This window comes from Lepisma saccharinum, chromosome 7 (assembly GCF_977018435.1).
Source record: "Lepisma saccharinum chromosome 7, izLepSacc3.1, whole genome shotgun sequence".
NCBI lineage: Eukaryota > Metazoa > Arthropoda > Insecta > Zygentoma > Lepismatidae > Lepisma > Lepisma saccharinum.
Window position 1 is genome coordinate 78,553,492 of NC_139235.1, and position 13,827 is coordinate 78,567,318.

At 39.0% G+C, this 13,827-nt stretch overlaps 2 protein-coding genes across 2 annotated transcripts in view; one reads left to right on the forward strand and one right to left on the reverse strand.

The window, feature by feature from the left end:
• The window catches only part of LOC145989942 (uncharacterized), a 442,396-nt gene that overhangs the window by 136,868 nt on the left and 291,701 nt on the right, over nucleotides 1-13,827 (forward strand). The window lies entirely within an intron of this gene.
• On the reverse strand, nucleotides 9,447-10,397 carry LOC145990519 (uncharacterized). Its single transcript, XM_083126214.1, has one exon. It carries the CDS (start codon nucleotides 10,395-10,397, stop codon nucleotides 9,447-9,449), a length of 951 nt encoding a protein of 316 aa, XP_082982340.1.

Here is a 13,827-nt window from a genome sequence, read left to right on the forward strand (position 1 = left end):
CAAGCCCCCCCCCCCCCAAATGTCAAGATGAGGAGAAATTGAAGTGGGGATCTGACCCCGAAACCACGTAAATATGGCATAGGAAGAAACAGGGGGCATAGGGCCCCTCTATACACCTGCTAAGTTTCATGAAAATCGAAGGGGGACACAGGGTTCAAATGCCCACTTAAATTTGCCCTCATTTTGACATTTGAGGGGGGTTTGCCCCCTAAAACTGTTTTTTAGCCGAGACAAAAAACACATATTTCTTCCTTTGGGTCCCTTTATACACCTGCCAAGTTCCATGGAAATCATAGGGGGAAACAGGGGTCAGATCCTCACTTCAATTTGTCCTCATCTTGACATTTGAGGGGGTTTTGCCCCCTAAAACTGTTCTTTAGTCGAAACAAAAAAAACACGTATGGTAACACAGGGGTCAGATCCCCACTTCAATTTGTCCTCATCTTGACATTTGAGGGGGTTTTGCCCCCTAAAACAGTTTTTTAGCCGAAACAAGAAAAACACGTATTTCTTCGATTGGCTCATCTATTCACCTGCCAAGTTTCATGGAAATCGGAGGGTGACACTTAGATAACCTCCCTTGTTAGTCTTCCACTTTGTAATTATATAACACTGCATATATTATAATGTTTTATTTTAATTTTTGAAACTGTAACTGTAGAACAATTGTATAATTTTGTATAACATTTCTATCTTGTTAAATATGTTAAAGGTTTCATCCTGGAATGGAATGTCTCACATGTATGTGTGTTTTCATTTCCAATACATTCGAATGAATACATATTCGTTTCAATGGCATTTACAAAATCACCTCTGACATTTTATGTTAAACAAGTAAGATTATTTTTGTGCACGAGTGTGTTGGCCGATGCCGTAGCAAAGTATTTAAGGAACAACACTTGAAAAAAGATCTTGTAGGACTAACTAATGAAAAATTTCTTTGTAATGGAAGATCATAATACCTTTTAAGGTGTGGTAATATTAAAATGGGATTGAGATACGAAACTCTCGGATCCGGATTTTCGGATCCGGAACTTTCGTACCCGCATCCGGATCCGGAATTTTCGGATCTGGAACTTTCGGATCCGGATCCGGATCTGAAACTCTTGGATCCGTATCCGTTTGGCCATCCCTACACTGGATCACCACGTCACGGCAGATACCCAATCTCCCTGTGCGGCAAGGTTATGTGACTCTCCTTTACCTTATTGGTACACTGAGCATTCTCAGGACGTGCAATTAGAAAAATATCGAGCTTCTTGCCATTGTACAACGTTTAATAAAATAATATTACTTTAACATTCATTGCAATACAATACCACTATACTCACTAACGCAATTACACTACAATAAGCTGCGGATTTTCTTTTATAACAACGTTTTAAAAAAAATCACATTATCTCGTGAAAGTCAACTTACTTTTCGTGTTTTCACGCACTGTTGTCGTGGCAACGGATTCAATAAAAGATTGGACAGTTCTACAAATATTTATAAAACGGAAATGACTTCCGCTTTCTATGTCACTTTCAATTACACATTAATAAAAGAAAACTATACATTTGATAATATTAACACAAACAAATAAAATATATTCATGTTGAAAATAAACAAGGAGTATCAACCTAAGCTACATGGGATGTAAGCCGTGATACAGAGAAGAAACCAAAGTGGGAATTGTACTCGTAATGGTGAAGGAAACATTGAACAGAAGAAGGAATTCGATTAAGTATTCTCGGGTTACCAGCCAGGAAAGCTACAATTCGTAGAAGAAGAAATGTTTTTGTGAACCTTTGAACAAAGAACTAAGGAAGTTTCTTTGAATTGAGTGTAGCATTTAACATGGGCATTCCAAAGAAGCTTTCGAAACGTGCTTATGGAGAAGGAGGGAGCGTGTAGAATGGACAGACACAAACGTAGTGAAACTATACTAGAAAGAGTTGGCGAGAAAGGAACAATCAAGGAGAGATGTACACATGAGGTAGATGAGGAGAAGAAGGGTATCAAAGAAAAAATGCCAATTGAAGTTGGAAATGAATAGATAGGGGTAAACACACGGCCAGTATGGAAAGACAAACAGTGTCGAAGCAAGAGAAATGGCAGAAAAAAGAACAGTAGAAAATTAGAATGGAAACAAGAGAAAAATGAGCGGAGAAAGGAAAGCAGGGGAATCAAGAAGAAATGGATGTAAAAGAGGAATGTAGAGGAAAGTAGAGTGTTACGCTCCTTGCGCAATTTCATAAATTCAAATATGGACAAGTCATAAGTTCAAAATAGTTCATATTCAAAAGATTTCATAGGCCTTGTTTGTGAACTAATTCGTCAGATGTACATAACTTTATGATGTAAACGTGGATTAACCAATATCGAATTTATTCCTTTCAATGTACTAACCTTTATGCAACGAAATAATGGCGGTGTATTTAAATTATTATTTTTTTCTCAATGTGGAAAGATTTGTTAACTTAAAATAATGTCAGTTCACTTTGAATAATTCTCAAAAGTCAACTATGAACATTCAGATTTTGTATGTGACAGAACTAAATATTATGTAATAAATAGACCGGATTTTAAAAGAAAAATTTTTCCTCTAAAATGGACAAAAAATGGGAAAATTATTGCCAAAAAAGGGGGAACAAGGACTATAGTCTTTTTGCACTCCACTAAAAATACTATTTTAAATAAAAGAGCGATATATACGAGTACAATCTTCTCTCTATATATAAAAATGGATGTATATGTGTATATATGTGTGTTTGTTCCACCATAACTCTCGAACGCCTGGAGCAATTTCAACCAAACTTGGTACACGTGTCACTTGCAATCTGGAAAGAAATACTGTGGGGGTAAGACACCCCTAGGGATTGGGGTGGGAAGGGGGTGACATGTAAAAATAATCGAAAACGACCGATATTAGTGTGGAATCCATAGTTGTCGGGGTCGCTAAGATGAATAGTGACACTCCCAATGCCATTCAACTCCCAAGTTCATTTTGCACTATAGTTAGAATTCATTATTTTCCTGTCTAATAGAAGATTGGGATAAATGAATTCCCGGGCAACGCCGGGAAATCGGCTAGTTCATGTATAAAAAGGGATACATTAAATTCGTATTAATGTATCCCTTTTAGCATGTGAATGGTATATATCTTGCTTTCATTTAAAATAATAATTTAGTGGAGTGCAAAAATAAAGTATAGTCCTTATACATTTCCTTTTTTTGAAGGTAAAGTACAGCGAATAATCTTACCATCCGTTTCGATGAAATCTTCCTTGCAACAGCTTACAGCATTCCATAGCTTGCTGTCACTTGTACCTGGCTTCGCCATTTTACTGACAGTCAATACTGTCGTCACTGTCACACAGTTAATTTAAAACTATTCTAAGAAACTTTACAATAGAAGTCTAAATCTAGCAGATATGTACACTTTCAACCCAACAGGCGTACCGCTTACAATGTGTTTGTTGCTGCGTAAGCCCAGATCGCATTGTTTCAACAATCGCTGCAACGTACTCCCAACACTCATGGAGAAAAGGTACGGTAGATGGCGCTGGTTCTTTTCTTCCTCTAAGCTGCACCAAATAAGTCAATTGAATGTTTTGTTTATGGAAAATACAGTCGTACAAAATATGTGATATCTTGTCAATAAAGGGACCAAGGAAGATGTTTCTTTTTTTATAAGGGGGGGGGGTGGAATGAATGTAGGCTGAAGTACTAGTCACATAAGAAGTTACCAGAAAGGAAAATATTTCTTTTAAAAAAAGGGAAGTCCAAATTTTGTAATCTTGGTTCAAGATAATTATCAACACTGCTGTTACTTATTCCATGATCCGTGTTGAAAAATAAAAAGAGAACTTCCCTCTAAAATTCGGTCTCTAGTCATAAAATAACTAAAGACGGGGTTCTAGGCTGGACAGTTGTTGGGATTCTCGATACCCGGAGCATTCTAGAATTTCACACCATCTGGGTTAGGCAGAACTGTCGGGATTCTCGACACTATTGTAAGTTCCTAACTTCAGTCATTAAGCTTTATTCTTCATCCAAATGCCACCAACTTTAAGTACCCAAGCTCCAGTCCTCGGGATCCTGTCATCTGGATGTATTCAACCCTGTGGAAAATTTATCCGGTGCTTAGACTTTCCTTGAACACCTACCCTGAAGAGAGGTTTCAGTGTAGACAATTGGGGTCTTCATGTTCCCGGTTACAAGAGCTGAGGGGAAAAGCTGCAGGGAACGTAACAAGAGGAATAAAGAAGTAATAAGTGGAAAATAGGTTTGTAGATGATACGAGTGAAAGAAACAATACGAAAGGGAGTGTTTTTAGAAAAGTAGAGGAATCCAGAAAAAATATGGAAAAGAGAGAGGGTAGGAGATTAAGAAACAAGACGAAAAAGAGTGTAAGAAGAAAAGTAGAATCAAGAAGAAGTGAGTGGAAAATAGGACTGTAGAGGATAGGAGTGAAAGAAACAATACGAAAGGGAGAGTAAAAAGGAAGGTAGAGGAATCCACAAGAAATGAATGGAAAATAGGAGTGAGACGAGAGCAAAAGGAGTGTAAAAAGGAAAGTAGAGGAATCAAGAAGATATGAGTGGAAAATAGAATGTAGAGGATGCTAGTGAAAGAAACAATAGGAAAAATAGTGTATAAAGAATAGTAGAGGAATGAAGAAGAAAGGAGTGGAAAAGAGACAGGGTAGAAGATAAGAAACAAGACGAAAAGGAGTGTAGGAAGAAAAGTAGAATCAAGAAAAAGTGAGTAGAAAATAGGAGTGAAAGAAACAATACGAAAAGCAGTGTAAAGAGGATGGTAGAGGAATCCAGAAGAAATGAATGGAAGATAGGACTGAACGAGACAAGAGGAAAAGGCGTGTAAAAAGGAAAGTAGAGGAATCTAGAAGAAATGAGTGGAAAATAGAAATGTAGAGGATGCTAGTGAAAGAAACAATAGGAAAAGTAGTGTATAAAGAATAGTAGAGGAATGAAGAAGAAAGGAGTGGAAAAGAGAGGGTAGGAGTGAAAGAAACGACGAAAAAGAGTGTAAAAGGAAAGTAGAGAAATCGAGAAGAAGTGAGTGGAAAATAGGACTGTAGAGGATAGGAGTGAAAGAAACAAGAGAAAGGAACTGATTAGTGGGAAGACAGTAAAATGACCCGTATGGAGTGTGGGGACGATGAATGATAATGATGTTGATGATTATGCTTTGTTCTTCAGTCATTTTTACCCAAGCATTTGTCTCCTTCACAATTGATGACCTGCGAATTCCGTGAAACGACGCTACTCGGTTCGTTCTTCTAGCTGTGTACCTTTCCAGTTGACCCATGTCTGCATGATGTACGCAGCAGCGCCACACAACAAAGGCCCCCCACCTACGTATTCATTCATCTTAGAATTGTCTACACTTGTGAATTGGCTGGCGCCTCTCTCATTTGCATAACAAATAAATACCCCTAAGGTTACACGTCCCGACCGCGCTGAAATCCGAACTCTAAGGTATTCTCTTCCTTTGACCGCCTTGGTCCGTTTATCTTCCCTGTTCTCTTTTGCAATTCTAAGTTGGACTCTTTATGTGCTTCTCTTGAATTTCTCTCTTTGCTTTTTCCTTTATTCTCTTCTTCTTCTACCTGTAGTTACGCTCCTCTTTAAATTGTTCTTCTTCTTTGAAGCTAAAGGCCATTGTGTAGGAGGGTCTCGTTTTCGCACCTGCTTGAAGTGTTGCCAACTGCGAGAGCGAGAAAAGCGCAAGGTGGTAGAAAAAGTGTTCCTTGTGGTGTAGTAGTTAACATCGCGCTCCAAAGCCAGGGTTCGTAGGCATGGCCGTAGGCAGGAAAAAATTTCGGGGGGGGGGTTCATTCATAATTGTTCCCATGGGCGTCGCCAGAAATTTGAATAATAGAAATAATAACAATAATTGTACAATAATAATTAAAATTTCATAATAATAAAACAATTTTATTCCATAATAATAATAATACTAATAATAATAATTATTATATTATTGTTATATCCTTGAGGGGGCTTACTGAATCCAGCAGATGAGTGAATATCCAGCACAAGTTTCTTTTTTTTTTTCTTTTTTTTTTACGTTTCATACAGTGTGTACTGAAATGCACAATTATCATACTTCGTCATTAAACTTTAGCTACCTTCAAGAGAAAAGCTTTAAAAGTTAGATGGAAATTTTAGTCATAAAGTTTTTGTTGTTTGACTTTAAAATTAAATTTTTGGAATTTTGAAAAGTGTGGAACCAGTTATTCTTTTTAAAAACTTAGCCTGGTGCATGGATTGTAACCTCAATCGCGAACGTAATGCGCTACAAAACTGGAGATCCTAGTTTTGAACTCCTATCAAGGGGAATTTTCGACTTTATCGGACAGGGAATTTAAAAGCTGGAAAGGGAATTTTGGGACAATCATAAGGGACTCTTCAGTCTATATTCCTTGTGACGCAGGAGCAACACTGGAAAGATGACAACACAAGTGATAATGGAGGGGTCGCGGGTGGGCTACGATTCTGAGAATAAATCCTGTTTCACTCAAGTTTCAGAATTCCAAATGTATGAAAATTCTAGCTCGATCGTTTCAACATTGTCTCCTTGTATTTTTGTGATGCTTCGAAAAGAAAATTGAAAATTTGTTACAGATTTTGGTTTCTGAACTTCCATTAATCCAACATGTCAGTAGTTTCGGGGGGGGGGGGTTGAACCTTAGAAACCCCCCCTCTAAATACGGCCATGTTCGTAGGTCTGAATCTCTTGTATTTCAGATCAGCACTTCCAATTTTCATCATAGTAATAATAAAGGACCGACTCTACAGATGTACCTCTCCATATATAAATACAGCACGGCTTCTTACCAGGCAGCTCCTGCTTAACCAACTTAAGCATTTTATTATCTGACGCTATCAACTCTATACCTGAAAACTCTCAACTTAATGTAATATATCTGGATTTTTCGAAAGCTTTTGACTCTATAAACCACAATTTCCTGCTTCATAAATTATCCCACCGTTTCAATATTCATGGAAACTTTCTCTCTCTGCTCAAGCACTACCTCCAAAACAGAAAACAAAAAGTTGTTCTTTCCGGAATGTCTTCTTCTTATCAAGCTGTATCTTCTGGTGTACCTCAAGGCAGTGTTCTTGGACCTCTTCTCTTCATCCTGTACCTTGATGATCTTCCAGAATATCTTTCAGATTCATGCAAAAACCTTCTCTTGTTCGCTGACGATTGCAAAATATATATAGTAAAATCTCCAATTTCAGTGACATGACACTTCTGCAAAAGAATTTAGATTCACTAATAAAGTGGTGTGAATTATGGAACTTAAAACTCAACCCTCAAAAATGTACCATGATGACCTTCTCCTTAAAGAAACACACATTTAGTACTAAATATTTCATAAAAAATAATTGTGTTCAAAAGAGTTGCCGCACAAAAGGACCTGGGCGTCATATTTGACGAGAAACTTTCCTTTTCTGAGCACATCTCTACAGTCACAAGGGGTTCAATGCGTATGCTGGGTCTTCTCTATCGTTTCACGGAAATAAACAACTTGACTGCCCTCAGCACCTTTTACAAATCTTTTGTGTCACCTAAAATCGAATACTGTTCTCCGATCTGGTCTATGGCATGCCCCTCAAATTCAGATAGACTAAATTCCGTCCTAAATTTCTTCCTGGCCATTGTTCGACACCGAATTCCGTCCACAAAACACTTGCAAAAGTCCATCCTCCTGCAAATGTTAAATATCCAAACTCCTCAAGAGAGACATAGACTGGCTGACCATATATTTCTACATAAAATAGTGAATGGCAACATCAGAAGTGACCGCCTTCTTCAGGAAATTCACTTTCGTGTGCCTGCCCGCTCAACAAGAAGCACTCAACTTTTTGCTTCTCAGAAGCCGAGATTGTGCCTCATCCAGCGCGGTCTGTTCCATAGACTAGGAAGCCAAATAGACATTTTTGAAAATCTGGACAGTTTTAGAAGACAGTTAACTAAAAGTATGTAAGTCTCTTAGAGGCCAGCGCAGATAATTCTGCCGTGCAATGCGCGACAGAACTAAAGAAGCAGTGTTGCTAATGGACCAGATAGAAAAATCGCTGCGGTGCGCCGATGCACAGCTGTTACGTACAACAATAAAATTAGAGAATTCAGGTCTATCTAACGTTGAGTTTTAAACGTCATGCATTATACCAGGACTAGGATTAATATGTACTAACAAGTGGCTTTGTATGTAGCTACATACATATGGACTAAAAATTCGCAAAATATGAACTAACACATAAGTAAAATTACCAAAAATGCTGCATAGAAGACTTCTTCATACGATTCCTTATTTGAGTGATTTCAAACAAAATAAAAAAAAATATATATTATTTTTCATTGCATTAATGCACTGGTGGCGTTCTAACTTTTCACTCCCAAAACCCGTATACACTGGTATGGAACTGCAACGGCAGATAATAACATGCCAACGTGTTAAACCGCTACAATTGCACCATAACACTCCTCCTCAAGCAGTATTATTATTTCCTCTCTGAGATCGGCGACAGTCGGTTGCCTTTGTTGTACATTTACAAATGATGCCGGCTTCCACAACAATAACAAGTACATATACTGCCACTGGACGATAAGCTGCGCGGCTTTTTCTTTTGTTATGAACCAGGGCCGGCGCTAGTCATTTTGCCTCCCTGGGAGGTGGCGGCAGATGCCGCTCTATTTCGACCCCCCCCCCCCCCGGTCATTACGCAGCAACGGAAAATTGAAAATCAATATATTCCTAACTAAAACATCAAAATATAAAATAAATAATGAGACTTCTTATGCTATTTCAATACTATTCAGCGCAAAAGAATATCTCGCTCGATCACAGTTTTCAATAGGCTTATTTTTTTCTTCTCTTCAAATTTTGCCGCTCTGGACGATGGGACGGTTCGCCCTCCCCTTCCGCCGGCCCTGCTATGAACTTGGTCACCCATCAAAGCATGGCAATTTTAACACAGAAAACAATATGTATCGCATTAAGCAGCAAAAATGACAGCCTCCTCTATGCAATTTCTACAAGAGCCAGAGTTGAAATGATGTTGGAGCCACATAATTTATTTATTTTGAATAATTCCAAAATTATGAAGTATGAACAATTTGTGAATTAAACCTGTTGAAATATGTAAAATTAAGTATATTTTCCTTAAATATGTAAAAGTAAGTATTTATTAAAGTTAGAAATATGGAAAAATATTGACAATAAAATGTACCTTAAATCACTACAAACAGTACTATTCGCACAGATATCACAAAATTTCAGCGATATTTCGTCAGACTAAAAGTATGTAATTTACCTATAAATCCTAGCCCTGATTATAACCAGTAGATAACATTGAACACAGCTATGGGTTCGGTAAATTGTCTACAGTTCAGAAAAAAAAAAACAACTGGGAACTTACCTCCAGTTATTCAGAAGAGAGTAGTTCCTCAATTCCTAATAAATCCTCGGTGTCGGTGTCGGTGTCGGTGGAATCGGACCCTACATGGATGACGAGAGGGGCAGCCGCCTCCTCGTAGTCGTCTATTAATCCCTCACGTTCCATGTACTCACGCTCCATCTGTTCTGCATGACGACATGTTGACGCCCATTCTTCGGTCGTGACTTTTTCAAATTTTTGTGTCGCAAGCGTCATGACGTCGTCCAATTTAAATGTCACATTATGTGATGCCACCCAGTTCTTTACAAGAGCCCAGATTTTTTCTATGGGATTTAATTCAGGATGATATGGTGGGAGTCTTAAAACGGAATGGCCATGTTCATTTAACAAAGAGTCCACTTTATATGTTACATGTTTCGCTTTATGTACTTTAATTATGTCATATAACTCAGGCTTCGTCATATCAGGTGTAAAGGGAATGCCTCTTCCTTGGAGCCAACTCTGCATGTCTTTCTTTAACGAACCGAGAGTAGGAGCAGGATTTATTTGTGCATTGTGGTAAGAAGCTTTGTCAAGAATCACCACAGAACTGGGCGGCAGATTTGGAATTAATTTCTCACGGAGCCACTTCATAAAGTTTTCGCTATTCATGTCATCGTGGTAGTCTCCTGACTTGGTATTTGATTTGAATAAGAGTAGGGCATTGGGGACAAATCCATTCTTGCCTCCTGCGTGAACTATTACCAGGCGCCGTCCTTTAGACAAAGGCACCCGAAGCCCTCTTCCAGAGTCATCCGACCAAGAAAGCGATGTGGTGTGGGTGCTGTGCAAATAAGTCTCGTCTATGTATATTATTGGTCGGTCTTGTCGTCTGTAGTGCATTATTTGCCTCAAAAACCTTGTTCTTTTAAGGCGAATATCTTGCATTTCTGTCAGAATGGTTCTATTGTTTTGTGTCTTCCTCCACCTAAATCCCATCTTTCGCAGCAAACGTCGCAAACTCTCTTGACTTCCCGCAAAATTTATGTCCGCCTGTAATTTGACATGCAATTTTTTCAATGTCGGCACTTCATTTTCACGCAGAGCGTAGTCGTATATGCGCCTACGGATAACGTTTTCATCGAAAGCATCCACTGACGATTTGGTCGCTGGTCTTTGTCGTTCTTTCCCGGGAGTGTGGAATGATGTGCAGGGGCCTTCTGACATCTCAAGAGATTGTCTTTCGTTCATAATAGCCCTGATTGTTCTTTCAGGAACTCCAGTCGCAGCCGCTGCTCTCTTGCCAAAATGCTTTATTGGGATGCTAACACCATGACTGGCTTCCTCCTTCATGAACGCGTGCACGTTGCTTAGAATTTCCCGAGCTTGGCTATGCAAGGTTTTTGATTTCAACTTCGACAGAACTGGAGGCATTATGGAATTTAACGTTCATTAGCAAACACACACTATTACATACACACACGCAATACACGCACACAACGTCAAACCGGTCAAATACTTAGTATAAAATAAAAATATGGTGCTTCCAATCCAACAAAACTCACCGCCACTTTACCTGCCTTTCCACTTACGTGACAGAAATAGTGCTTCATTATTACAGTTGGCAACACTAGTTACTAGCTAGCCAATGAACATGCACTGCATAAAAGAAGCAAGCACTACGCCGTGCTATATTGCCACATTAGCGTCCCTGCCGAAAGGTGGGAACCGCGAGCTGGAGCACTATTCAATTGTTTTCAATGATGTTTGCGCGAGTGTGTCCAGGAATGGAATGACAATGTGGCAACAATAGCGAAGGTTTTCGAGCAGGGTAGAACACGTGATGCTAAGAGAGAGGGAGACGAAACGAAAATTCGTTTCTACGCAACGGCAAATTTACGTGTGTGGCACTCTAACCACATGTAATATTTCTATCTTATTATTTTTGTTGTATTATGTTATTATTATTTTTGCCCTTATGTTCTATAGAATCGTTCCAATGTTAAATGGCTAACGCTGTATTTGGAATCTTCTATTAAATAAATAAATAATAACAATAGCCGACCTCCGTTGTGGATTGGTTAGCACAGCGCACCACGATGCCAGGTTTCGAATCCTGGCATGGGTGTTCTTTGCGAGTCATATCATCACTCACCTTCATCGTCGCGATTACCATAAATGACAGAAAAGCGACGCTGAATAACATAAATCAAATCAAATACAGTGTACTCTCTTCAATTCAATCTCCAAGGGACACGAAAAAATTCGAATTGACAGAAACATCATATCATTAAATGGTTTCAAAGGGAATAAACTTTGGTTCGAATTATCGAGTAATTCGAATTAAAAAGAATCCAGTGTAATAGCAATTACAAGTTTTGATTTTTTTGGAATTTTGAATTAAAATTACCTGGGTGCGTCAGCACTGAGGCTATTTGAAACCCGTCACACTATACGGGGTCCAGCCCCTTATCATAACAAAAATAAAAGCGTGTGAAAACTAAAATTTCCTTACCTTGGTTAAAAGCTGAAGCTAAAAAGGGCGCTCAGCACAAATAAGACCAAAACACAGGACGACGCAGAATTATACTGGCCATGGGGCCAGTCGCCAGAGCCTCGTTAGTCTGCAGTCCAGGGTGTACTACGTGGAAGGTTGTAAGAGCCTCTCCTACTTTCATCATCAAAACAACCCAGAAGTGTCCGTATTACAACAAAGCGATCTCCTCCCTCCAATTAAGGTGGCGATACACATGTCCAAAGTGTAACACAATTGTAACCGATTGTGGAATATAACTATTGTTTTTAATACGCTTAACACATACTTTTAAGCCAATTAAGATCACTTCCGTTTTGATTACTTTTTTCTCATTCTTACCGTCTTTTAAGGTAATCTGTATTTTGCTTACACAGATTTAGCACACAACGAATTTGAAAAATATAGTTCCGGACAAAGTTGAATGAAGCCGGACCTTATCGTCCTCTCAGAGATAAATCTAGACAAAAATCGTGTTCTTTCTGTGAAAAGCAGATCGCACTTCGCATACCAAGCTCCGTCTCTTGTCATTTTTTCTTTATTTCAAATTTTGGCGCCATCTATGGACTTCCGATAGAAGTACACGTAGGTCATGGACATGCTTTCATTGGAAATTGAATAATCTGAAAGAAAATTCTGTGTCAGAATGTAAGTATAATAGCTATTAATAGCGTGGGATGAGGGATGATGTTTGTCGAGACTATTTACTGAGATAAGAACGGTACTAAATCACAATCATCATTATTTTGTAAATACGTTTATCTCGTTTGTTTTTTTTTACCTGAAACAGGAGGCACATAGGGATTGTGGAGGTAGTGTTCCAAACATTCCCGATCTCAGCCAGAGCACCACCAGTACCCATGAATGAGAGGCTGGGCGATCCATAGAGCCAAATATACACTGATACTGACAAGAAATTTCTTCAATCGGATTATTCCTTGTCGAAAATCGAACTCTGTCCTCAGACTGACTAGAAAGCCGCTACTTCAGTTCTTTTTATTTCATTCTTGCAGATATCTTTGTTACAGAAATTGCCACACCCAACAATTGAACCTCTGCGTGAATCCAGATTAGCAGTCTTCTATCCACAAAATCAGCTTCAGCGCTTTCCAAATATTCAGACTTGGTAACACTGGCCTGTAGGTAATAAGGATTCAGAGACTGCTTTAGGAAAAGTTCAATAGCAATTTTGTTCCAGTGAAACGAACCTCTTTTAGGGGTGGATCAGGTAGGAAATCGAAATCATGTCGATGGACGATGCTCTTTTGTTAGGAGAGCGCCATCCCTTCCCCAACACAAGAACTTTTTTCCTCTCTTCACTTCTTTTTTCCTTTTTTTCATGTCGAAAATCCTCGTGCCCCTTTGTGTGTGCGCTGATGCAACAAGAGAATAACGCACAGAGATTGTCATTTGTTTTTCCTCCCGACATATCCGCTGCGACATTGGATTTTTTTTTTCCTTTTCTATAGCTCTGCGTCGTTGTTCTCTTCAATGTGCATTTTCAATATCGGGTGTCCTGTTTCCCTTTCATTCTTTTCGATGGTCGCTCGAGAGATGTACTCCCCCTCTCCTTCCCCTCCCCGTCAGATGTGTGCGAGATTAGACGTAAAAGGTGAAAGACCCCTTCAGAGGTAATTTCAAGTTCAAATCCTCACTCTTGAAGAAAAAGGCTCAACTAACTTCCTTAAGAAGATCGCAATCAAAGATAAGAGGGGAGGGGGTTATTACATTTCATCCCCTCTCTTCTTCGCTGTTCTTAGCAGGGAATGGGGGAGACGGATTTGAAGATATCTTTTAAAACTTGTAATTCCCTCTATCCGGAATCGCAGTGCCGATTCGTAGCCTTGGTAATCTTCTTTCCGGAATAGCAACGCCGATTTGGAACCTTGTAATTCC

Coding starts and splice junctions, on each gene's coding strand:
- LOC145990519 (XM_083126214.1), bottom strand. CDS start 10,397: ATGGGATTTAGGTGGAGGAAGACACAAAACAATAGAACCATTCTGACA.